This window comes from Cucumis melo, chromosome 4 (genome assembly GCF_025177605.1).
Source record: "Cucumis melo cultivar AY chromosome 4, USDA_Cmelo_AY_1.0, whole genome shotgun sequence".
Lineage (NCBI taxonomy): Eukaryota > Viridiplantae > Streptophyta > Magnoliopsida > Cucurbitales > Cucurbitaceae > Cucumis > Cucumis melo.
This window is the reverse complement of record NC_066860.1, coordinates 27,733,682-27,760,277: the sequence shown is the minus strand read 5'-3', so window position 1 is coordinate 27,760,277 and position 26,596 is coordinate 27,733,682. Positions and strand designations below refer to the sequence as shown.

General features: G+C 36.7%; 1 protein-coding gene across 3 annotated transcripts; it reads right to left on the bottom strand.

Annotated features, from left to right (window-relative positions):
- Window positions 1-22,304: 22,304 nt before the first annotated feature.
- LOC127148888 (uncharacterized) lies at window positions 22,305-26,469 on the bottom strand. Of its 3 annotated transcripts, none has more exons than XR_007820097.1 (6): window positions 25,965-26,469; window positions 25,758-25,844; window positions 25,055-25,161; window positions 23,487-23,607; window positions 22,901-22,991; window positions 22,305-22,472 (listed from the first exon to the last, which is right to left on the bottom strand). XR_007820097.1 is itself a non-coding variant. In XM_051083302.1 (6 exons), the coding sequence occupies exons 1-5, from the start codon at window positions 26,016-26,018 to the stop codon at window positions 22,918-22,920; spliced, it is 435 nt and encodes a 144-aa protein (XP_050939259.1). In that variant the 5' UTR covers window positions 26,019-26,469; the 3' UTR covers window positions 22,305-22,472; window positions 22,901-22,917. The 3 variants fall into 3 exon arrangements, 2 of the variants coding, with proteins under 2 accessions (XP_050939259.1, XP_050939260.1); XM_051083302.1 differs by having other exon boundaries at window positions 22,901-22,983; XM_051083303.1 differs by lacking the exons at window positions 22,305-22,472; window positions 22,901-22,991; window positions 23,487-23,607 and adding an exon at window positions 23,615-23,985.
- Window positions 26,470-26,596: the final 127 nt, after the last annotated feature.

Sequence of the window (26,596 nt, the reverse complement as noted above, 5' to 3'; positions counted from 1 at the left end):
CTTTGTTTCAGACCAACCTAAAAAGAGTTCAAAACGTGTGTAAGCTTTCAAAACGATCGAACAATGCTTAAGTATAAGTTCGCAAATCACAACCGACCAAAATTCCAAAAAGTGCGATAAAAGCACTCTAACACCCAACATGTCAGCCAAGCGTGCAAGTTCAACAAACTTAGTTCCAAACCAAAATAAAAAAGAGTTTAAAACCTCTGAACATTGCTTGAGTGTAAATTCGTAACTCATAACCGACTAAAAAGTTCAAAAAAGAGTGAAAAAAGCACCGAGGACCTAAAATGGCACAACCCGACCAAGCATGTAAGTGCAACAGACTTAGTCTCAAACAAACTTAAAAAGTGTTCCAACCGAGCCTACGTATCACTTGACCTTTAAAAGCAACCTCACAAAGTTTAAGTGTAAGTTTACAACTCCCAACGTACCAAAAAGTCAAGAACTGTGAAAAAAGCACTTCAAAGACCACAAAAGAAATGGCAACCAAATGTGTAGGTACAACAAACTTACCCTCAAACCAACCTTAAAAGTGTTCAAAACGAGTCTAATTATCACTTGAATTTTAGAAACGATCTAACAAAGCTTAAGTGTAAGTTGGTTGCTCATAACCTAGCAAGAAGTTAAAAAAGTGAGAAAAGAGCCTTTCAAGACCCAAAATGGCAACAAAGTGCGTAAGTTCAACAAACTAGGTTTAAAACAAACCTAAAAGGTGTTGAAAACATGTCTACGTATCACTTGGACCTTAAAAAACGACCTAAGACATCTTAAGTGTAAGTTCATAGCTCACAACCTAGCGGAAAGTTCAAAAAGTGTGAAAAAAGCACTTTAAGACCCAAAGTGGCAACCGTGTGTGTGAGTGCAACAAACTTAGTGTCAAACCAACCTAAAACGCATTCAAAACATGTCCAAGTATCACTTGAACTTTCAAAACGATCTAACAAATCTTAACTGTAAGTTCCTAACTCACAACGTACCAAAAAGTTCAAAAAAGATTGAAAAAGAGCACTTCAAGACCTAGAATGCCAAGTGTGTAAGTGCAACAAACTTAGATTCAAACCAACCAAAAAGGCATTCGAAACACGTCTTAGCTTTCAAACGACCCAATGACGCTTAAGTGTAAAAGCTTGTAACTCATAACTTGCCAAAAAGTTCAAAAAAGTGTGGAAAAAGCCCTTCGATGGCAATCATGTCTGTATGTGCAACAAACTTAGTTCGAAACAACCTAACACCTGTTCAAAACATGTCTAAGTACCATTCGAACTTAAAGAATGGCCTAACAATGCTCAAGTATAATTTCGTAACTCATAACCTACCAAAAAAATTCAAACATCGTAAAGAAAGCACTTCAAGACCCAAAATGGCAATTAAGTGTGTGGATGCAACAAACTGAGTCTCAAACAAACCTAAAAGGTGTTCAAATCGTGTCTAAGTATCACTTGAACTATCAAAATGACCCAACAAAACTTAAGTGTAATTTCGTAAACCATAACCTACCAAAAAATTCAAAAAGTGTGAAAAAAGCACTTCAAGACCGAAAATGGCAACCAAGTGTGTTAGTGCCACAAACTTTGTTTCAGACCAACCTAAAAAGAGTTCAAAACGTGTGTAAGCTTTCAAAACGATCGAACAATGCTTAAGTATAAGTTCGCAAATCACAACCGACCAAAATTCCAAAAAGTGCGATAAAAGCACTCTAACACCCAACATGTCAGCCAAGCGTGCAAGTTCAACAAACTTAGTTCCAAACCAAAATAAAAAAGAGTTTAAAACCTCTGAACATTGCTTGAGTGTAAATTCGTAACTCATAACCGACTAAAAAGTTCAAAAAAGAGTGAAAAAAGCACCGAGGACCTAAAATGGCACAACCCGACCAAGCATGTAAGTGCAACAGACTTAGTCTCAAACAAACTTAAAAAGTGTTCCAACCGAGCCTACGTATCACTTGACCTTTAAAAGCAACCTCACAAAGTTTAAGTGTAAGTTTACAACTCCCAACGTACCAAAAAGTCAAGAACTGTGAAAAAAGCACTTCAAAGACCACAAAAGAAATGGCAACCAAATGTGTAGGTACAACAAACTTACCCTCAAACCAACCTTAAAAGTGTTCAAAACGAGTCTAATTATCACTTGAATTTTAGAAACGATCTAACAAAGCTTAAGTGTAAGTTGGTTGCTCATAACCTAGCAAGAAGTTAAAAAAGTGAGAAAAGAGCCTTTCAAGACCCAAAATGGCAACAAAGTGCGTAAGTTCAACAAACTAGGTTTAAAACAAACCTAAAAGGTGTTGAAAACATGTCTACGTATCACTTGGACCTTAAAAAACGACCTAAGACATCTTAAGTGTAAGTTCATAGCTCACAACCTAGCGGAAAGTTCAAAAAGTGTGAAAAAAGCACTTTAAGACCCAAAGTGGCAACCGTGTGTGTGAGTGCAACAAACTTAGTGTCAAACCAACCTAAAACGCATTCAAAACATGTCCAAGTATCACTTGAACTTTCAAAACGATCTAACAAATCTTAACTGTAAGTTCCTAACTCACAACGTACCAAAAAGTTCAAAAAAGATTGAAAAAGAGCACTTCAAGACCTAGAATGCCAAGTGTGTAAGTGCAACAAACTTAGATTCAAACCAACCAAAAAGGCATTCGAAACACGTCTTAGCTTTCAAACGACCCAATGACGCTTAAGTGTAAAAGCTTGTAACTCATAACTTGCCAAAAAGTTCAAAAAAGTGTGGAAAAAGCCCTTCGATGGCAATCATGTCTGTATGTGCAACAAACTTAGTTCGAAACAACCTAACACCTGTTCAAAACATGTCTAAGTACCATTCGAACTTAAAGAATGGCCTAACAATGCTCAAGTATAATTTCGTAACTCATAACCTACCAAAAAAATTCAAACATCGTAAAGAAAGCACTTCAAGACCCAAAATGGCAATTAAGTGTGTGGATGCAACAAACTGAGTCTCAAACAAACCTAAAAGGTGTTCAAATCGTGTCTAAGTATCACTTGAACTATCAAAATGACCCAAAAAAACTTAAGTGTAATTTCGTAAACCATAACCTACCAAAAAATTCAAAAAGTGTGAAAAAAGCACTTCAAGACCGAAAATGGCAACCAAGTGTGTTAGTGCCACAAACTTTGTTTCAGACCAACCTAAAAAGAGTTCAAAACGTGTGTAAGCTTTCAAAACGATCGAACAATGCTTAAGTATAAGTTCGCAAATCACAACCGACCAAAATTCCAAAAAGTGCGATAAAAGCACTCTAACACCCAACATGTCAGCCAAGCGTGCAAGTTCAACAAACTTAGTTCCAAACCAAAATAAAAAAGAGTTTAAAACCTCTGAACATTGCTTGAGTGTAAATTCGTAACTCATAACCGACTAAAAAGTTCAAAAAAGAGTGAAAAAAGCACCGAGGACCTAAAATGGCACAACCCGACCAAGCATGTAAGTGCAACAGACTTAGTCTCAAACAAACTTAAAAAGTGTTCCAACCGAGCCTACGTATCACTTGACCTTTAAAAGCAACCTCACAAAGTTTAAGTGTAAGTTTACAACTCCCAACGTACCAAAAAGTCAAGAACTGTGAAAAAAGCACTTCAAAGACCACAAAAGAAATGGCAACCAAATGTGTAGGTACAACAAACTTACCCTCAAACCAACCTTAAAAGTGTTCAAAACGAGTCTAATTATCACTTGAATTTTAGAAACGATCTAACAAAGCTTAAGTGTAAGTTGGTTGCTCATAACCTAGCAAGAAGTTAAAAAAGTGAGAAAAGAGCCTTTCAAGACCCAAAATGGCAACAAAGTGCGTAAGTTCAACAAACTAGGTTTAAAACAAACCTAAAAGGTGTTGAAAACATGTCTACGTATCACTTGGACCTTAAAAAACGACCTAAGACATCTTAAGTGTAAGTTCATAGCTCACAACCTAGCGGAAAGTTCAAAAAGTGTGAAAAAAGCACTTTAAGACCCAAAGTGGCAACCGTGTGTGTGAGTGCAACAAACTTAGTGTCAAACCAACCTAAAACGCATTCAAAACATGTCCAAGTATCACTTGAACTTTCAAAACGATCTAACAAATCTTAACTGTAAGTTCCTAACTCACAACGTACCAAAAAGTTCAAAAAAGATTGAAAAAGAGCACTTCAAGACCTAGAATGCCAAGTGTGTAAGTGCAACAAACTTAGATTCAAACCAACCAAAAAGGCATTCGAAACACGTCTTAGCTTTCAAACGACCCAATGACGCTTAAGTGTAAAAGCTTGTAACTCATAACTTGCCAAAAAGTTCAAAAAAGTGTGGAAAAAGCCCTTCGATGGCAATCATGTCTGTATGTGCAACAAACTTAGTTCGAAACAACCTAACACCTGTTCAAAACATGTCTAAGTACCATTCGAACTTAAAGAATGGCCTAACAATGCTCAAGTATAATTTCGTAACTCATAACCTACCAAAAAAATTCAAACATCGTAAAAAAAGCACTTCAAGACCCAAAATGGCAATTAAGTGTGTGGATGCAACAAACTGAGTCTCAAACAAACCTAAAAGGTGTTCAAATCGTGTCTAAGTATCACTTGAACTATCAAAATGACCCAACAAAACTTAAGTGTAATTTCGTAAACCATAACCTACCAAAAAATTCAAAAAGTGTGAAAAAAGCACTTCAAGACCGAAAATGGCAACCAAGTGTGTTAGTGCCACAAACTTTGTTTCAGACCAACCTAAAAAGAGTTCAAAACGTGTGTAAGCTTTCAAAACGATCGAACAATGCTTAAGTATAAGTTCGCAAATCACAACCGACCAAAATTCCAAAAAGTGCGATAAAAGCACTCTAACACCCAACATGTCAGCCAAGCGTGCATGTTCAACAAACTTAGTTCCAAACCAAAATAAAAAAGAGTTTAAAACCTCTGAACATTGCTTGAGTGTAAATTCGTAACTCATAACCGACTAAAAAGTTCAAAAAAGAGTGAAAAAAGCACCGAGGACCTAAAATGGCACAACCCGACCAAGCATGTAAGTGCAACAGACTTAGTCTCAAACAAACTTAAAAAGTGTTCCAACCGAGCCTACGTATCACTTGACCTTTAAAAGCAACCTCACAAAGTTTAAGTGTAAGTTTACAACTCCCAACGTACCAAAAAGTCAAGAACTGTGAAAAAAGCACTTCAAAGACCACAAAAGAAATGGCAACCAAATGTGTAGGTACAACAAACTTACCCTCAAACCAACCTTAAAAGTGTTCAAAACGAGTCTAATTATCACTTGAATTTTAGAAACGATCTAACAAAGCTTAAGTGTAAGTTGGTTGCTCATAACCTAGCAAAAAGTTAAAAAAGTGAGAAAAGAGCCTTTCAAGACCCAAAATGGCAACAAAGTGCGTAAGTTCAACAAACTAGGTTTAAAACAAACCTAAAAGGTGTTGAAAACATGTCTACGTATCACTTGGACCTTAAAAAACGACCTAAGACATCTTAAGTGTAAGTTCATAGCTCACAACCTAGCGGAAAGTTCAAAAAGTGTGAAAAAAGCACTTTAAGACCCAAAGTGGCAACCGTGTGTGTGAGTGCAACAAACTTAGTGTCAAACCAACCTAAAACGCATTCAAAACATGTCCAAGTATCACTTGAACTTTCAAAACGATCTAACAAATCTTAACTGTAAGTTCCTAACTCACAACGTACCAAAAAGTTCAAAAAAGATTGAAAAAGAGCACTTCAAGACCTAGAATGCCAAGTGTGTAAGTGCAACAAACTTAGATTCAAACCAACCAAAAAGGCATTCGAAACACGTCTTAGCTTTCAAACGACCCAATGACGCTTAAGTGTAAAAGCTTGTAACTCATAACTTGCCAAAAAGTTCAAAAAAGTGTGGAAAAAGCCCTTCGATGGCAATCATGTCTGTATGTGCAACAAACTTAGTTCGAAACAACCTAACACCTGTTCAAAACATGTCTAAGTACCATTCGAACTTAAAGAATGGCCTAACAATGCTCAAGTATAATTTCGTAACTCATAACCTACCAAAAAAATTCAAACATCGTAAAGAAAGCACTTCAAGACCCAAAATGGCAATTAAGTGTGTGGATGCAACAAACTGAGTCTCAAACAAACCTAAAAGGTGTTCAAATCGTGTCTAAGTATCACTTGAACTATCAAAATGACCCAACAAAACTTAAGTGTAATTTCGTAAACCATAACCTACCAAAAAATTCAAAAAGTGTGAAAAAAGCACTTCAAGACCGAAAATGGCAACCAAGTGTGTTAGTGCCACAAACTTTGTTTCAGACCAACCTAAAAAGAGTTCAAAACGTGTGTAAGCTTTCAAAACGATCGAACAATGCTTAAGTATAAGTTCGCAAATCACAACCGACCAAAATTCCAAAAAGTGCGATAAAAGCACTCTAACACCCAACATGTCAGCCAAGCGTGCAAGTTCAACAAACTTAGTTCCAAACCAAAATAAAAAAGAGTTTAAAACCTCTGAACATTGCTTGAGTGTAAATTCGTAACTCATAACCGACTAAAAAGTTCAAAAAAGAGTGAAAAAAGCACCGAGGACCTAAAATGGCACAACCCGACCAAGCATGTAAGTGCAACAGACTTAGTCTCAAACAAACTTAAAAAGTGTTCCAACCGAGCCTACGTATCACTTGACCTTTAAAAGCAACCTCACAAAGTTTAAGTGTAAGTTTACAACTCCCAACGTACCAAAAAGTCAAGAACTGTGAAAAAAGCACTTCAAAGACCACAAAAGAAATGGCAACCAAATGTGTAGGTACAACAAACTTACCCTCAAACCAACCTTAAAAGTGTTCAAAACGAGTCTAATTATCACTTGAATTTTAGAAACGATCTAACAAAGCTTAAGTGTAAGTTGGTTGCTCATAACCTAGCAAGAAGTTAAAAAAGTGAGAAAAGAGCCTTTCAAGACCCAAAATGGCAACAAAGTGCGTAAGTTCAACAAACTAGGTTTAAAACAAACCTAAAAGGTGTTGAAAACATGTCTACGTATCACTTGGACCTTAAAAAACGACCTAAGACATCTTAAGTGTAAGTTCATAGCTCACAACCTAGCGGAAAGTTCAAAAAGTGTGAAAAAAGCACTTTAAGACCCAAAGTGGCAACCGTGTGTGTGAGTGCAACAAACTTAGTGTCAAACCAACCTAAAACGCATTCAAAACATGTCCAAGTATCACTTGAACTTTCAAAACGATCTAACAAATCTTAACTGTAAGTTCCTAACTCACAACGTACCAAAAAGTTCAAAAAAGATTGAAAAAGAGCACTTCAAGACCTAGAATGCCAAGTGTGTAAGTGCAACAAACTTAGATTCAAACCAACCAAAAAGGCATTCGAAACACGTCTTAGCTTTCAAACGACCCAATGACGCTTAAGTGTAAAAGCTTGTAACTCATAACTTGCCAAAAAGTTCAAAAAAGTGTGGAAAAAGCCCTTCGATGGCAATCATGTCTGTATGTGCAACAAACTTAGTTCGAAACAACCTAACACCTGTTCAAAACATGTCTAAGTACCATTCGAACTTAAAGAATGGCCTAACAATGCTCAAGTATAATTTCGTAACTCATAACCTACCAAAAAAATTCAAACATCGTAAAGAAAGCACTTCAAGACCCAAAATGGCAATTAAGTGTGTGGATGCAACAAACTGAGTCTCAAACAAACCTAAAAGGTGTTCAAATCGTGTCTAAGTATCACTTGAACTATCAAAATGACCCAAAAAAACTTAAGTGTAATTTCGTAAACCATAACCTACCAAAAAATTCAAAAAGTGTGAAAAAAGCACTTCAAGACCGAAAATGGCAACCAAGTGTGTTAGTGCCACAAACTTTGTTTCAGACCAACCTAAAAAGAGTTCAAAACGTGTGTAAGCTTTCAAAACGATCGAACAATGCTTAAGTATAAGTTCGCAAATCACAACCGACCAAAATTCCAAAAAGTGCGATAAAAGCACTCTAACACCCAACATGTCAGCCAAGCGTGCAAGTTCAACAAACTTAGTTCCAAACCAAAATAAAAAAGAGTTTAAAAACCTCTGAACATTGCTTGAGTGTAAATTCGTAACTCATAACCGACTAAAAAGTTCAAAAAAGAGTGAAAAAAGCACCGAGGACCTAAAATGGCACAACCCGACCAAGCATGTAAGTGCAACAGACTTAGTCTCAAACAAACTTAAAAAGTGTTCCAACCGAGCCTACGTATCACTTGACCTTTAAAAGCAACCTCACAAAGTTTAAGTGTAAGTTTACAACTCCCAACGTACCAAAAAGTCAAGAACTGTGAAAAAAGCACTTCAAAGACCACAAAAGAAATGGCAACCAAATGTGTAGGTACAACAAACTTACCCTCAAACCAACCTTAAAAGTGTTCAAAACGAGTCTAATTATCACTTGAATTTTAGAAACGATCTAACAAAGCTTAAGTGTAAGTTGGTTGCTCATAACCTAGCAAGAAGTTAAAAAAGTGAGAAAAGAGCCTTTCAAGACCCAAAATGGCAACAAAGTGCGTAAGTTCAACAAACTAGGTTTAAAACAAACCTAAAAGGTGTTGAAAACATGTCTACGTATCACTTGGACCTTAAAAAACGACCTAAGACATCTTAAGTGTAAGTTCATAGCTCACAACCTAGCGGAAAGTTCAAAAAGTGTGAAAAAAGCACTTTAAGACCCAAAGTGGCAACCGTGTGTGTGAGTGCAACAAACTTAGTGTCAAACCAACCTAAAACGCATTCAAAACATGTCCAAGTATCACTTGAACTTTCAAAACGATCTAACAAATCTTAACTGTAAGTTCCTAACTCACAACGTACCAAAAAGTTCAAAAAAGATTGAAAAAGAGCACTTCAAGACCTAGAATGCCAAGTGTGTAAGTGCAACAAACTTAGATTCAAACCAACCAAAAAGGCATTCGAAACACGTCTTAGCTTTCAAACGACCCAATGACGCTTAAGTGTAAAAGCTTGTAACTCATAACTTGCCAAAAAGTTCAAAAAAGTGTGGAAAAAGCCCTTCGATGGCAATCATGTCTGTATGTGCAACAAACTTAGTTCGAAACAACCTAACACCTGTTCAAAACATGTCTAAGTACCATTCGAACTTAAAGAATGGCCTAACAATGCTCAAGTATAATTTCGTAACTCATAACCTACCAAAAAAATTCAAACATCGTAAAAAAAGCACTTCAAGACCCAAAATGGCAATTAAGTGTGTGGATGCAACAAACTGAGTCTCAAACAAACCTAAAAGGTGTTCAAATCGTGTCTAAGTATCACTTGAACTATCAAAATGACCCAACAAAACTTAAGTGTAATTTCGTAAACCATAACCTACCAAAAAATTCAAAAAGTGTGAAAAAAGCACTTCAAGACCGAAAATGGCAACCAAGTGTGTTAGTGCCACAAACTTTGTTTCAGACCAACCTAAAAAGAGTTCAAAACGTGTGTAAGCTTTCAAAACGATCGAACAATGCTTAAGTATAAGTTCGCAAATCACAACCGACCAAAATTCCAAAAAGTGCGATAAAAGCACTCTAACACCCAACATGTCAGCCAAGCGTGCATGTTCAACAAACTTAGTTCCAAACCAAAATAAAAAAGAGTTTAAAACCTCTGAACATTGCTTGAGTGTAAATTCGTAACTCATAACCGACTAAAAAGTTCAAAAAAGAGTGAAAAAAGCACCGAGGACCTAAAATGGCACAACCCGACCAAGCATGTAAGTGCAACAGACTTAGTCTCAAACAAACTTAAAAAGTGTTCCAACCGAGCCTACGTATCACTTGACCTTTAAAAGCAACCTCACAAAGTTTAAGTGTAAGTTTACAACTCCCAACGTACCAAAAAGTCAAGAACTGTGAAAAAAGCACTTCAAAGACCACAAAAGAAATGGCAACCAAATGTGTAGGTACAACAAACTTACCCTCAAACCAACCTTAAAAGTGTTCAAAACGAGTCTAATTATCACTTGAATTTTAGAAACGATCTAACAAAGCTTAAGTGTAAGTTGGTTGCTCATAACCTAGCAAAAAGTTAAAAAAGTGAGAAAAGAGCCTTTCAAGACCCAAAATGGCAACAAAGTGCGTAAGTTCAACAAACTAGGTTTAAAACAAACCTAAAAGGTGTTGAAAACATGTCTACGTATCACTTGGACCTTAAAAAACGACCTAAGACATCTTAAGTGTAAGTTCATAGCTCACAACCTAGCGGAAAGTTCAAAAAGTGTGAAAAAAGCACTTTAAGACCCAAAGTGGCAACCGTGTGTGTGAGTGCAACAAACTTAGTGTCAAACCAACCTAAAACGCATTCAAAACATGTCCAAGTATCACTTGAACTTTCAAAACGATCTAACAAATCTTAACTGTAAGTTCCTAACTCACAACGTACCAAAAAGTTCAAAAAAGATTGAAAAAGAGCACTTCAAGACCTAGAATGCCAAGTGTGTAAGTGCAACAAACTTAGATTCAAACCAACCAAAAAGGCATTCGAAACACGTCTTAGCTTTCAAACGACCCAATGACGCTTAAGTGTAAAAGCTTGTAACTCATAACTTGCCAAAAAGTTCAAAAAAGTGTGGAAAAAGCCCTTCGATGGCAATCATGTCTGTATGTGCAACAAACTTAGTTCGAAACAACCTAACACCTGTTCAAAACATGTCTAAGTACCATTCGAACTTAAAGAATGGCCTAACAATGCTCAAGTATAATTTCGTAACTCATAACCTACCAAAAAAATTCAAACATCGTAAAGAAAGCACTTCAAGACCCAAAATGGCAATTAAGTGTGTGGATGCAACAAACTGAGTCTCAAACAAACCTAAAAGGTGTTCAAATCGTGTCTAAGTATCACTTGAACTATCAAAATGACCCAACAAAACTTAAGTGTAATTTCGTAAACCATAACCTACCAAAAAATTCAAAAAGTGTGAAAAAAGCACTTCAAGACCGAAAATGGCAACCAAGTGTGTTAGTGCCACAAACTTTGTTTCAGACCAACCTAAAAAGAGTTCAAAACGTGTGTAAGCTTTCAAAACGATCGAACAATGCTTAAGTATAAGTTCGCAAATCACAACCGACCAAAATTCCAAAAAGTGCGATAAAAGCACTCTAACACCCAACATGTCAGCCAAGCGTGCAAGTTCAACAAACTTAGTTCCAAACCAAAATAAAAAAGAGTTTAAAACCTCTGAACATTGCTTGAGTGTAAATTCGTAACTCATAACCGACTAAAAAGTTCAAAAAAGAGTGAAAAAAGCACCGAGGACCTAAAATGGCACAACCCGACCAAGCATGTAAGTGCAACAGACTTAGTCTCAAACAAACTTAAAAAGTGTTCCAACCGAGCCTACGTATCACTTGACCTTTAAAAGCAACCTCACAAAGTTTAAGTGTAAGTTTACAACTCCCAACGTACCAAAAAGTCAAGAACTGTGAAAAAAGCACTTCAAAGACCACAAAAGAAATGGCAACCAAATGTGTAGGTACAACAAACTTACCCTCAAACCAACCTTAAAAGTGTTCAAAACGAGTCTAATTATCACTTGAATTTTAGAAACGATCTAACAAAGCTTAAGTGTAAGTTGGTTGCTCATAACCTAGCAAGAAGTTAAAAAAGTGAGAAAAGAGCCTTTCAAGACCCAAAATGGCAACAAAGTGCGTAAGTTCAACAAACTAGGTTTAAAACAAACCTAAAAGGTGTTGAAAACATGTCTACGTATCACTTGGACCTTAAAAAACGACCTAAGACATCTTAAGTGTAAGTTCATAGCTCACAACCTAGCGGAAAGTTCAAAAAGTGTGAAAAAAGCACTTTAAGACCCAAAGTGGCAACCGTGTGTGTGAGTGCAACAAACTTAGTGTCAAACCAACCTAAAACGCATTCAAAACATGTCCAAGTATCACTTGAACTTTCAAAACGATCTAACAAATCTTAACTGTAAGTTCCTAACTCACAACGTACCAAAAAGTTCAAAAAAGATTGAAAAAGAGCACTTCAAGACCTAGAATGCCAAGTGTGTAAGTGCAACAAACTTAGATTCAAACCAACCAAAAAGGCATTCGAAACACGTCTTAGCTTTCAAACGACCCAATGACGCTTAAGTGTAAAAGCTTGTAACTCATAACTTGCCAAAAAGTTCAAAAAAGTGTGGAAAAAGCCCTTCGATGGCAATCATGTCTGTATGTGCAACAAACTTAGTTCGAAACAACCTAACACCTGTTCAAAACATGTCTAAGTACCATTCGAACTTAAAGAATGGCCTAACAATGCTCAAGTATAATTTCGTAACTCATAACCTACCAAAAAAATTCAAACATCGTAAAGAAAGCACTTCAAGACCCAAAATGGCAATTAAGTGTGTGGATGCAACAAACTGAGTCTCAAACAAACCTAAAAGGTGTTCAAATCGTGTCTAAGTATCACTTGAACTATCAAAATGACCCAAAAAAACTTAAGTGTAATTTCGTAAACCATAACCTACCAAAAAATTCAAAAAGTGTGAAAAAAGCACTTCAAGACCGAAAATGGCAACCAAGTGTGTTAGTGCCACAAACTTTGTTTCAGACCAACCTAAAAAGAGTTCAAAACGTGTGTAAGCTTTCAAAACGATCGAACAATGCTTAAGTATAAGTTCGCAAATCACAACCGACCAAAATTCCAAAAAGTGCGATAAAAGCACTCTAACACCCAACATGTCAGCCAAGCGTGCAAGTTCAACAAACTTAGTTCCAAACCAAAATAAAAAAGAGTTTAAAACCTCTGAACATTGCTTGAGTGTAAATTCGTAACTCATAACCGACTAAAAAGTTCAAAAAAGAGTGAAAAAAGCACCGAGGACCTAAAATGGCACAACCCGACCAAGCATGTAAGTGCAACAGACTTAGTCTCAAACAAACTTAAAAAGTGTTCCAACCGAGCCTACGTATCACTTGACCTTTAAAAGCAACCTCACAAAGTTTAAGTGTAAGTTTACAACTCCCAACGTACCAAAAAGTCAAGAACTGTGAAAAAAGCACTTCAAAGACCACAAAAGAAATGGCAACCAAATGTGTAGGTACAACAAACTTACCCTCAAACCAACCTTAAAAGTGTTCAAAACGAGTCTAATTATCACTTGCATTTTAGAAACGATCTAACAAAGCTTAAGTGTAAGTTGGTTGCTCATAACCTAGCAAGAAGTTAAAAAAGTGAGAAAAGAGCCTTTCAAGACCCAAAATGGCAACAAAGTGCGTAAGTTCAACAAACTAGGTTTAAAACAAACCTAAAAGGTGTTGAAAACATGTCTACGTATCACTTGGACCTTAAAAAACGACCTAAGACATCTTAAGTGTAAGTTCATAGCTCACAACCTAGCGGAAAGTTCAAAAAGTGTGAAAAAAGCACTTTAAGACCCAAAGTGGCAACCGTGTGTGTGAGTGCAACAAACTTAGTGTCAAACCAACCTAAAACGCATTCAAAACATGTCCAAGTATCACTTGAACTTTCAAAACGATCTAACAAATCTTAACTGTAAGTTCCTAACTCACAACGTACCAAAAAGTTCAAAAAAGATTGAAAAAGAGCACTTCAAGACCTAGAATGCCAAGTGTGTAAGTGCAACAAACTTAGATTCAAACCAACCAAAAAGGCATTCGAAACACGTCTTAGCTTTCAAACGACCCAATGACGCTTAAGTGTAAAAGCTTGTAACTCATAACTTGCCAAAAAGTTCAAAAAAGTGTGGAAAAAGCCCTTCGATGGCAATCATGTCTGTATGTGCAACAAACTTAGTTCGAAACAACCTAACACCTGTTCAAAACATGTCTAAGTACCATTCGAACTTAAAGAATGGCCTAACAATGCTCAAGTATAATTTCGTAACTCATAACCTACCAAAAAAATTCAAACATCGTAAAGAAAGCACTTCAAGACCCAAAATGGCAATTAAGTGTGTGGATGCAACAAACTGAGTCTCAAACAAACCTAAAAGGTGTTCAAATCGTGTCTAAGTATCACTTGAACTATCAAAATGACCCAACAAAACTTAAGTGTAATTTCGTAAACCATAACCTACCAAAAAATTCAAAAAGTGTGAAAAAAGCACTTCAAGACCGAAAATGGCAACCAAGTGTGTTAGTGCCACAAACTTTGTTTCAGACCAACCTAAAAAGAGTTCAAAACGTGTGTAAGCTTTCAAAACGATCGAACAATGCTTAAGTATAAGTTCGCAAATCACAACCGACCAAAATTCCAAAAAGTGCGATAAAAGCACTCTAACACCCAACATGTCAGCCAAGCGTGCAAGTTCAACAAACTTAGTTCCAAACCAAAATAAAAAAGAGTTTAAAACCTCTGAACATTGCTTGAGTGTAAATTCGTAACTCATAACCGACTAAAAAGTTCAAAAAAGAGCGAAAAAAGCACCGAGGACCTAAAATGGCACAACCCGACCAAGCATGTAAGTGCAACAGACTTAGTCTCAAACAAACTTAAAAAGTGTTCCAACCGAGCCTACGTATCACTTGACCTTTAAAAGCAACCTCACAAAGTTTAAGTGTAAGTTTACAACTCCCAACGTACCAAAAAGTCAAGAACTGTGAAAAAAGCACTTCAAAGACCACAAAAGAAATGGCAACCAAATGTGTAAGTACAACAAACTTACCCTCAAACCAACCTTAAAAGTGTTCAAAACGAGTCTAATTATCACTTGAATTTTAGAAACGATCTAACAAAGCTTAAGTGTAAGTTGGTTGCTCATAACCTAGCAAAAAGTTAAAAAAGTGAGAAAAGAGCCTTTCAAGACCCAAAATGGCAACAAAGTGCGTAAGTTCAACAAACTAGGTTTAAAACAAACCTAAAAGGTGTTGAAAACATGTCTACGTATCACTTGGACCTTAAAAAACGACCTAAGACATCTTAAGTGTAAGTTCATAGCTCACAACCTAGCGGAAAGTTCAAAAAGTGTGAAAAAAGCACTTTAAGACCCAAAGTGGCAACCGTGTGTGTGAGTGCAACAAACTTAGTGTCAAACCAACCTAAAACGCATTCAAAACATGTCCAAGTATCACTTGAACTTTCAAAACGATCTAACAAATCTTAACTGTAAGTTCCTAACTCACAACGTACCAAAAAGTTCAAAAAAGATTGAAAAAGAGCACTTCAAGACCTAGAATGCCAAGTGTGTAAGTGCAACAAACTTAGATTCAAACCAACCAAAAAGGCATTCGAAACACGTCTTAGCTTTCAAACGACCCAATGACGCTTAAGTGTAAAAGCTTGTAACTCATAACTTGCCAAAAAGTTCAAAAAAGTGTGGAAAAAGCCCTTCGATGGCAATCATGTCTGTATGTGCAACAAACTTAGTTCGAAACAACCTAACACCTGTTCAAAACATGTCTAAGTACCATTCGAACTTAAAGAATGGCCTAACAATGCTCAAGTATAATTTCGTAACTCATAACCTACCAAAAAAATTCAAACATCGTAAAGAAAGCACTTCAAGACCCAAAATGGCAATTAAGTGTGTGGATGCAACAAACTGAGTCTCAAACAAACCTAAAAGGTGTTCAAATCGTGTCTAAGTATCACTTGAACTATCAAAATGACCCAACAAAACTTAAGTGTAATTTCGTAAACCATAACCTACCAAAAAATTCAAAAAGTGTGAAAAAAGCACTTCAAGACCGAAAATGGCAACCAAGTGTGTTAGTGCCACAAACTTTGTTTCAGACCAACCTAAAAAGAGTTCAAAACGTGTGTAAGCTTTCAAAACGATCGAACAATGCTTAAGTATAAGTTCGCAAATCACAACCGACCAAAATTCCAAAAAGTGCGATAAAAGCACTCTAACACCCAACATGTCAGCCAAGCGTGCAAGTTCAACAAACTTAGTTCCAAACCAAAATAAAAAAGAGTTTAAAACCTCTGAACATTGCTTGAGTGTAAATTCGTAACTCATAACCGACTAAAAAGTTCAAAAAAGAGTGAAAAAAGCACCGAGGACCTAAAATGGCACAACCCGACCAAGCATGTAAGTGCAACAGACTTAGTCTCAAACAAACTTAAAAAGTGTTCCAACCGAGCCTACGTATCACTTGACCTTTAAAAGCAACCTCACAAAGTTTAAGTGTAAGTTTACAACTCCCAACGTACCAAAAAGTCAAGAACTGTGAAAAAAGCACTTCAAAGACCACAAAAGAAATGGCAACCAAATGTGTAAGTACAACAAACTTACCCTCAAACCAACCTTAAAAGTGTTCAAAACGAGTCTAATTATCACTTGAATTTTAGAAACGATCTAACAAAGCTTAAGTGTAAGTTGGTTGCTCATAACCTAGCAAAAAGTTAAAAAAGTGAGAAAAGAGCCTTTCAAGACCCAAAATGGCAACAAAGTGCGTAAGTTCAACAAACTAGGTTTAAAACAAACCTAAAAGGTGTTGAAAACATGTCTACGTATCACTTGGACCTTAAAAAACGACCTAAGACATCTTAAGTGTAAGTTCATAGCTCACAACCTAGCGGAAAGTTCAAAAAGTGTGAAAAAAGCACTTTAAGACCCAAAGTGGCAACCGTGTGTGTGAGTGCAACAAACTTAGTGTCAAACCAACCTAAAACGCATTCAAAACATGTCCAAGTATCACTTGAACTTTCAAAACGATCTAACAAATCTTAACTGTAAGTTCCTAACTCACAACGTACCAAAAAGTTCAAAAAAGATTGAAAAAGAGCACTTCAAGACCTAGAATGCCAAGTGTGTAAGTGCAACAAACTTAGATTCAAACCAACCAAAAAGGCATTCGAAACACGTCTTAGCTTTCAAACGACCCAATGACGCTTAAGTGTAAAAGCTTGTAACTCATAACTTGCCAAAAAGTTCAAAAAAGTGTGGAAAAAGCCCTTCGATGGCAATCATGTCTGTATGTGCAACAAACTTAGTTCGAAACAACCTAACACCTGTTCAAAACATGTCTAAGTACCATTCGAACTTAAAGAATGGCCTAACAATGCTCAAGTATAATTTCGTAACTCATAACCTACCAAAAAAATTCAAACATCGTAAAGAAAGCACTTCAAGACCCAAAATGGCAATTAAGTGTGTGGATGCAACAAACTGAGTCTCAAACAAACCTAAAAGGTGTTCAAATCGTGTCTAAGTATCACTTGAACTATCAAAATGACCCAACAAAACTTAAGTGTAATTTCGTAAACCATAACCTACCAAAAAATTCAAAAAGTGTGAAAAAAGCACTTCAAGACCGAAAATGGCAACCAAGTGTGTTAGTGCCACAAACTTTGTTTCAGACCAACCTAAAAAGAGTTCAAAACGTGTGTAAGCTTTCAAAACGATCGAACAATGCTTAAGTATAAGTTCGCAAATCACAACCGACCAAAATTCCAAAAAGTGCGATAAAAGCACTCTAACACCCAACATGTCAGCCAAGCGTGCAAGTTCAACAAACTTAGTTCCAAACCAAAATAAAAAAGAGTTTAAAACCTCTGAACATTGCTTGAGTGTAAATTCGTAACTCATAACCGACTAAAAAGTTCAAAAAAGAGTGAAAAAAGCACCGAGGACCTAAAATGGCACAACCCGACCAAGCATGTAAGTGCAACAGACTTAGTCTCAAACGAACTTAAAAAGTGTTCCAACCGAGCCTACGTATCACTTGACCTTTAAAAGCAACCTCACAAAGTTTAAGTGTAAGTTTACAACTCCCAACGTACCAAAATGGCAATTAAGTGTGTGGATGCAACAAACTGAGTCTCACACAAACCTAAAAGGTGTTCAAATCGTGTCTAAGTATCACTTGAACTATCAAAATGACCCAACAAAACTTAAGTGTAATTTCGTAAACCATAACCTACCAAAAAATTCAAAAAGTGTGAAAAAAGCACTTCAAGACCGAAAATGGCAACCAAGTGTGTTAGTGCCACAAACTTTGTTTCAGACCAACCTAAAAAGAGTTCAAAACGTGTGTAAGCTTTCAAAACGATCGAACAATGCTTAAGTATAAGTTCGTAAATCACAACCGACGAAAATTCCAAAAAGTGCGATAAAAGCACTCTAACACCCAACATGTCAACCAAGTGTGCAAGTATAATTTCGTAACTCATAACTCATAACCTACCAACATGTCTAAGTACCATTCGAACTTAAAAAATAGCCTAACAATGCTCAAGTATAATTTCGTAAGTCATAACTTACCAAAAAAATTCAAACATTGTAAAAAAAGCACTTCAAGTCCTAAAATAGCAATTAAGTGTGTAGATGCAACAAACCGAGTCTCAAACAAACCTAAAAGGTGTTCAAAACAAACCTAAAAGGTGTTCAAAACAAACCTAAACCAAACATGGGAACAATCAAGAACAACCTCAAGATTTTCAAGAATGGCATGAAAACATGCAACAAAAACTATTAAGAAAGCAAAAATTACCTTAGGTAGTCTAGAATTTCCACCAAGAATTAAAGAACCTACAAGATTACCTCAGATGATTGGAAACAAAAAAGAAGACCTTTGTATAGATTTAGATTCTTCTAAGAAAGAGGAATTAATTCCTAAATCTTCATTCCAACATTCCTGCAAGATTTCAACCCCTAACTTTGTTTCATACCCATTCAACATTACAGAAACATGAATAAAAAAGTTTCCAAGATTCAAAAGAAGAATCTGACTCAAACAAAAGAGAAATGCAATTTCATTCAGATTTTCAAGTAAAAAAGATAGTTGTTTCAATATCCAATCTCAAATTCAGCAGACTTTAATTTTTTTTACAAAACCAACATTAAATTAAAGACTATATCAACCTTAATTTTCATGAAGCATTCCAAACCTCTCAACTTAAACAGATTAACATTACCTGTCAAGATCGACATTACTATCGATTGCAAAAGTTAAAGAAATGGGAGCCATGGAATCTCTCGCCCATTTCTCAATGAATCCAGTGCCCCTCTTGTTATGGTTCTTCTATTCAATGTTAGCTCACCTCCTTTTCCAGCCTACATCTTTTAGAAATCAAACTTAATCATGCGATTGGAACGACCAAAATTGAATTCAATTAAGTCACTTCATTCTTAAAAATTTGAAAGCGAAATTAAATGAATTTAGAATCACATATTCACATTGAGTTTACTTGATATATGTATGAATTTAGACTCATATATGTATGTGTCTACTTGACCTAACCGGTTGGACTCTAAGGGATGGGTAGGTCTGGTTTTGGTTAGGCCAAGAGTGAAGAGTTCCCCACACAAGCTCTGATACTGAGGGAGCTCAACGCATTCTACTTGACCTAACAGGCCGGAATCTAAGGGCTAGGCAGGTCTGGTTTTGGTTAGGCCAAAAGTGAAGAGTTCCCCACACAAGCTCTGATACTGAGGGAGCTCAACGCATTCTACTTGACCTAACCGGCTGGACTCTAAGGGCTAGGCAAGTCTGGTTTTGGTTAGGCGAAAAGTGAAGAGTTCCCCACACAAGCTCTGATACTGAGGGAGCTCAACGCATTCTACTTCACCTAACTGGTTGGGTTTTAAAGGCTAGGAAGGTCTGGTTTTGGTTAGGCCAAAAGTGAAGAGTTCCCCACACAAGCTCTGATACTGAGGGAGCTCAACGCATTCTACTTGACCTAACCGGCTGGACTCTAAGGGCTAGGTAGGTCTGGTTTTGGTTAGGCGAAAAGTGAAGAGTTCCCCACACAAGCTCTGATACTGAGGGAGCTCAACGCATTCTACTTCACCTAACTGGTTGGGTTTTAAAGGCTAGGAAGGTCTGGTTTTGGTTAGGCCAAAAGTGAAGAGTTCCCCACACAAGCTCTGATACTGAGGGAGCTCAACACATTCTACTTGACCTAACCGGCTGGACTTTATGTGCTAGGTAGGTTTGGTTTTGGTTAGGCCAAAAGTGAAGAGTTCCCCACACAAGCTCTGATACTGAGGGAGCTCAACGCATTCTACTTGACCTAACCGGCTGGACTTTAAGGGCTAGGTAGGTCTGGTTTTGGTTAGGCGAAAAGTGAAGAGTTCCCCACACAAGCTCTGATACTGAGGGAGCTCAACGCATTCTACTTCACCTAACCGGTTGGGTTTTAAAGGCTATGAAGGTCTGGTTTTGGTTAGGCCAAAAGTGAAGAGTTCCCCACACAAGCTCTGATACTGAGGGAGCTCAACGCATTCTACTTGACCTAACCGGCTGGACTTTAAGGGCTAGGTAGGTCTGGTTTTGGTTAGGCGAAAAGTGAAGAGTTCCCCACACAAGCTCTGATACTGAGGGAGCTCAACGCATTCTACTTCACCTAACCGGTTGGGTTTTAAAGGCTAGGAAGGTCTGGTTTTGGTTAGGCCAAAAGTGAAGAGTTCCCCACACAAGCTCTGATACTGAGGGAGCTCAACGCATTCTACTTGACCTAACCGGCTGGATTCTAAGGGCTAGGCAGGTCTGGTTTTGGTTAGGTGAAAAGTGAAGAGTTCCCCACACAAGCTCTGATACTGAGGGAGCTCAACGCATTCTACTTCACCTAACTGGTTGGGTTTTAAAGGCTAGGAAGGTCTGGTTTTGGTTAGGCCAAAAGTGAAGAGTTCCCCACACAAGCTCTGATACTGAGGGAGCTCAACGCATTCTACTTGACCTAACCGGCTGGACTCTAAGGGCTAGGCAGGTCTGGTTTTGGTTAGGCCAAAAGTGAAGAGTTCCCCACACAAGCTCTGATACTGAGGGAGCTCAACGCATTCTACTTGACCTAACTGGCTGGACTCTAAGGGCTAGGCAGGTCTGGTTTTGGTTAGGCGAAAAGTGAAGAGTTCCCCACACAAGCTCTGATACTGAGGGAGCTCAACGCATTCTACTTCACCTAACCGGTTGGGTTTTAAAGGCTAGGAAGGTCTGGTTTTGGTTAGGCCAAAAGTGAAGAGTTCCCCACACAAGCTCTGATACTGAGGGAGCTCAACGCATTCTACTTGACCTAACCGGCTGGACTCTAAGGGCTAGGCAGATCTGGTTTTGGTTAGGCCATGTTTTCAACAGCACATGTTTTCAACACATTATTAAGTATGTACAGTATTTACAATATTTAGAAAATGAATAGCATGTCTTCTACGCATTTCTAAGCTATCAAAGAATGCATTTTCAACATATTTAAGATATTCAAATGACAAACACAATCACAAACCCGAGCTCCATGCTCAAGGGTTAGGCAGACATGCTTGTCTAAACTAGAAAGCAAATTAGACATAGTATTTATTTTAAGAATAAAGACATTGAAAAAGTTTAAAATTTGAACATTTTTGGCAAAATGAAAATTTCCCAAAGGACATAGAACATGCAAAGCTACAACCCTACCCCCCACTTAAAACTTTAATTTGTCTTCAAAGCATTTTAAGCAAGATTGTAAGGATCGAAAAAAGAGATAGGGAACAGAAAACTTCCCCTTGCTTGCAAAGGTTCCAAATTCGATTATACTCCATTTTTTCCTTTATTCCTACAAAAAGAAAACAAGATTTTCTATCAAATTTTATTAAAGAGGTTAAACTAAAAATTTATGGATATCTAGGATGTTAAAATCAGCGAGAAAAATAAGTTCTCCTGCCTTAATAAGAACATCCTCAACTATGCCTAAGGGGCTAACATATAGGACCTATCCACTAATTGGATGCTTACATTGGTCTTTTGCAAATTATTTAACCCCTAGTTCTTTTCCCACATACCCCACAAATCATCAATTGATGGGTATCTAAATCCATATCCTCTTAAGCTTGGAATGAGAACTAAAACCACCGCCTACACACGAGTATTTTTCACATGCATCAGAATAATACCATCACCCTAAATAAATAAAAAGGCTACGATCTTGGGGTCTACATATAATCTATCAATTCCAATTCCTTGAAAGTTAAATTCTTCCATCTATTACAGCGAGGAAAAGGGATACTAAACATCCAAGTACAACGAAACATCCATCATACGTTCCACAATTTAATTATAGATCAAATATCATCCCAGATTCGTTAATTTGTATGCACTTCAAAATTTTAGACTACTTGTTTAGTTGCTTTCACATGGGAGACTTCAGCAGCTGGTTTTTAAATGTTTGCATGTGGAAAAACTTCATAGCAGCTATGAAATATCTATTCAAGATACTTTCATTGGCCACTCTCTAATCTACTTTTTCTGTGATTTTATTATGTCAAAAGAATGGAATGATCTAGAGTTTCACTAGCGGTGCATTAAGGATCCCATCCGAAACGAGATGCATAAAAGTGGACAGACAGAAAAGACAAGCATACCAGTCCAGAAGCTGGTGGCATTCCATATTCCAAAGCAGTAAGAAAATCATCATCAAGTGTCACTTCATAAGAATCATCCTCATCTTTTTGGCAATTGAAGTCCAAAGAGTCATTACATAAGAAACGAGATACATAAGAAACAGCTGAGCCATGCTTCTCATTGTGTTGCCTGATCTGGTCTTCTAATCATCCTCTGTGCCAATTTTGTTTGTTTTAAAAGAAAAAGATCATTACAACCATTCCAATTATCATGGAACCGAAACACTAAAACGTTCCAATAGAAACTATTATTTCTTGACATGGCACATAAACCAATAATGCACAAGTATACCAAGCAAGAAAAATAGAATGCTCATGTAGAGCTTGGACGCACATTGTTATGGAGTTAAGCACATAACACATAACAAAAACGATTCCTTTGGTAACCTTTCGACTGAAAGGGTCTATACAAGATGGAACAAAGTACAGGAAAGTTATCTTCCAAAAGGTGATAGACTATCCAGTTTAACTTGAGTTCAATACTAATGTACTTTCTCTCTTTCAAATGCCATGAAATTGGCTAAAAAGTTTCATCATCTGTGCACCCTTCTAACATTAATGATTGATATAATCACCTCTTACCTGATAAATACGATCGATCAATTCGAAAAATGCATTGGCCAGCTCACGACCACAAATGAAAAGTTCAAATCTTTCTGTAAACCCTGCATGGCTAATAATGCACAAGAAATGAAAATTTTTAACCCCTCCCAGGTAAGAAGAAAGAAAAGATAGAAAAGACATTCAAACAGCTGTTGGTGTAAAGATTTGAGATCTCAATCATGGTCATCCTCCAATAATTTCCCAAAGAGGAGAATAATTGAATATTTTAGGATGGAAAACAAAATTGATAATGACCCAGAGCTTATTTCTTTGGAGTTCTTGTAGATTACTAAAGGGATTAGACAATACGACTTTGTGTTTTAACATCAAGAGTGGATATCTTGTTATAGCACAAACTTAACTTAGGACAGTATGCTCCGTAAATTATGCTTTTATGTTTCTGCTTGAATAATTAGTTGTTTTTGTGTGTGCACTCTCACATATATATTCTAAATGATGATTATCTTTCTTGTCCTACAAATGAATCCTTGGTTACAAATGGAATGGACAAATTTGACAATAAGATTGATAGAATCTAAGCGAGCAAAAGGCTGAAGTTTCATACCTGGGGGAGTGGAAGAACTGAAAGAACGTCAATTGTGAAGTAAGATAAAAAGAATCTCCAAGCTCTTGTGCAAACACCATCATCGGCTTCATCAGGTTTTGCATTATAAAATTTGGAATATCTAAAATGAAAATGACAGACTATAAGAATTATGTAGAGGAAGTCTATGATTGAGCTAACAATTACAACTACTATTCTCATCTTGTTGTCAAATCCAACACATCTTTTGCCTTAATCAACCAACAAGGTGTAACAGAACAAAGGATCCAACAAGGTAGCAATCACACACAACATGACAAGTATTTCATTCCACAAATGAAGAAATACCGGGTTTCTATCACCCAAACATTTAAGATATCCCAAACCTTTACTCCTAACTTCTCAATCAAATCTTATGTTTCCAAAACTCGTAAGCCTATCAAAACTAGTAGTAAAGCTTGTTGAAATTGATCTCAATGTTCTCAGTGAGCATGTTTCTCCAATATACGAAGGTTTACTCCTGGACAGGGGACAAAGCAAGTGGAACAAATGAACCAACAGATACTTCTACTATTTGATTTTGAAGAAAAGAATCACAGGAGATGGGGGACATCAGAAGAATTTCAACCGCACACAGAAAACAGATAAAAAATAGTATAGTTGACAACCCAACAACCATTTAACTGCAATACTTCCTAAATGATTAGCTGGTAATTATTTAATCTTAGAAGAGAACTAGAAATCGCCCTGGTCTATAGACAATACATAGAGAAATGACAATGATGTGAGTGATTGTTACTAAAGGAAAAAAATAGTTTACTGATGATGAATTGAAGTAGCCTTTCCTTTGTAATTGAATGATTTAAAGAGTGATCTAATGAATGTTATAAAAAATAAATGAGGGGAGAAACTCAACCATGGAGAGAAAATGGATGGTGAATGAAGTACCAAAAAACAAACTAGCAAATGCAGTCATAGTTAAAATAAAACCATCTTCCAAAGTAGTCTTCTCAACCAAATGGCACTTATTTTCTACAAACCCAACTTCTTTTCACTTTTTAAATATTCAATTTGTGTTAGTTCCTACACACAAAAAGATCACAAACTCCTGAAATGGATAGAATTACAGGGCTACAGGTTATAGTATTTTTGTGAATCTAAAGCAATTATGAAGCATAACCAAGTAGCAAACACAAATACTTGATGAAACTACTAACAATCACAAAAACTTTGGAAGTTAGAAGTGCAGAGAAAGAAAGTGAGAGAAGTCAATTCTGGCAAAGTGAGAGAAGTCAGTTTTGGCTTAAAAAATCCCTTTTGACTCCTTCCCAACTTCCCAGATGCAGTTGAACCCCTTCAAAATGACCACAACTGACTCAACTTACAGTAAAAAATCAAATTGAGTGAACATATGGCAAGTGGGTCCAATTCCTTTTACCACAGAAAACTATAATACAAGTTCTTTCACTACCTAAAACCCAAATTCCACAACCACAGTTATGCAAGAAGAAGAACAACAACAAAAATGCCTCTCAAACTCCAACAAGAAGTACAGAAGAACTTGAATTCCAAAAGGGAACTTTACTTACCTCCGTACTTCCATGGCTGAATTGAGTGAGCTAGAAATTAGAAAACACAAAGAATGAAGCTGATTTTGAGGTGCATCCGGAAGGCAATTTAAAGCTTTTGGCAGTAGCTATGTAACAAGTTTCCAAAGTGAGCCACCATAATCGACTAAAAATGGAAACCAAAATGAATGAGCAATCAATGAAATATTAAGTATATCTGAAGAAACAAACATATTATTCTGATAAACCCTGCATAATTATTCTGAGATTATAAAGATGGTGTTTAAAATTGTATTCAATTCATTTTAAAAGGTTAACCATGAAAAGGAAGAACAGTGGAGACCATGAACTACTAAAGGCATGCAATTTTTCACAATATCATGATGAGAGACTTCATGCTTTAAGTAGTCTTTGACACAAATCAAGACTATAAAGTGTCGAACATTTTCTAATCTTTATTAAAGTTTATCTTTTTTCATGCTTTAGTAATAGAACTAATTTCACTTAACAAGGTCCAAAACTTGATGATTAATCTTGAGTTTATGATTTCAACCGCATACTGAAGTCAGTTCAACCAATCTACGAAATTACAAAATTAAAAATATAAAGGATGGCATACAAATTATATATAGACATTTTGGACAACTGCAACTTTTTTTTAGTACACGGTTGCAGGGATAGGGGTGCACTCAGGTGCGCATATTAGCACGAGGAAGATAAAAACCTTCATTAGAAGCCGAGTAACGGCTGCCATTGTGGATACACACTCCTCTGTTAAATTTTCTACACCAGATTTTACATCTTCTCTAATCTGTGAGATGATTCAACATAAGACCAAATTAATTTTTCATATTACAGGAAAATATCATTTCACCACACAAATTAAGAAAAAAATATACCAAAACATCCATAATCACACCACGTAAACTACCTTAACAACAGAATCAGACAACCCAGGGATGGAATTCTCAGGAACGGTCTCCATACTGAGCTTCCGCTTAAGTGGGTTAGAAGATGGAGCAGGCTCTTCAACTTAGTCGGCGAGGGTTTGGAATCGGGAACCATGGAGTTGGGAATTTGGGATCTGACGGTGAAGCATTTTCTTTGGAAGACGACATAGGCTTCCGAGGGGTCTTCCGCCCTTGATTCCGGCGCCGTTAGCGCATGGAATAGAAAATGGCAGTGGATCGGCGAGATGGGTATTTAGCAAGATAGGGTTTCTTGGGTGGATGCTTCATTTTAGAGAATAGAAATTGAGAGAAAGGAAGAGTGAAGATTCTGAGGAAGACGAAGGAGACAAGAGATCGAGAGAGAAGGGGAGGCGGAGAGGGGGGGAAGAGGAGGGAGATAGTTGCCGTTGAGAAGAAAGATGAAGAAATTTAGAAATGAGAGAGAAGCTGCGAAGGGAAGTTGTTTTTTGAAATTTGAAATGAAATGAAATGAAACCTTTTAATTTTTAACTAAGTTATTGGAGATTTTGAATTAAAAAAATAATATATAATTAAAGTTAAAAGAATGTATACGTGCATACACATTTTTTGCAAAAGAATACTTAATGCACTT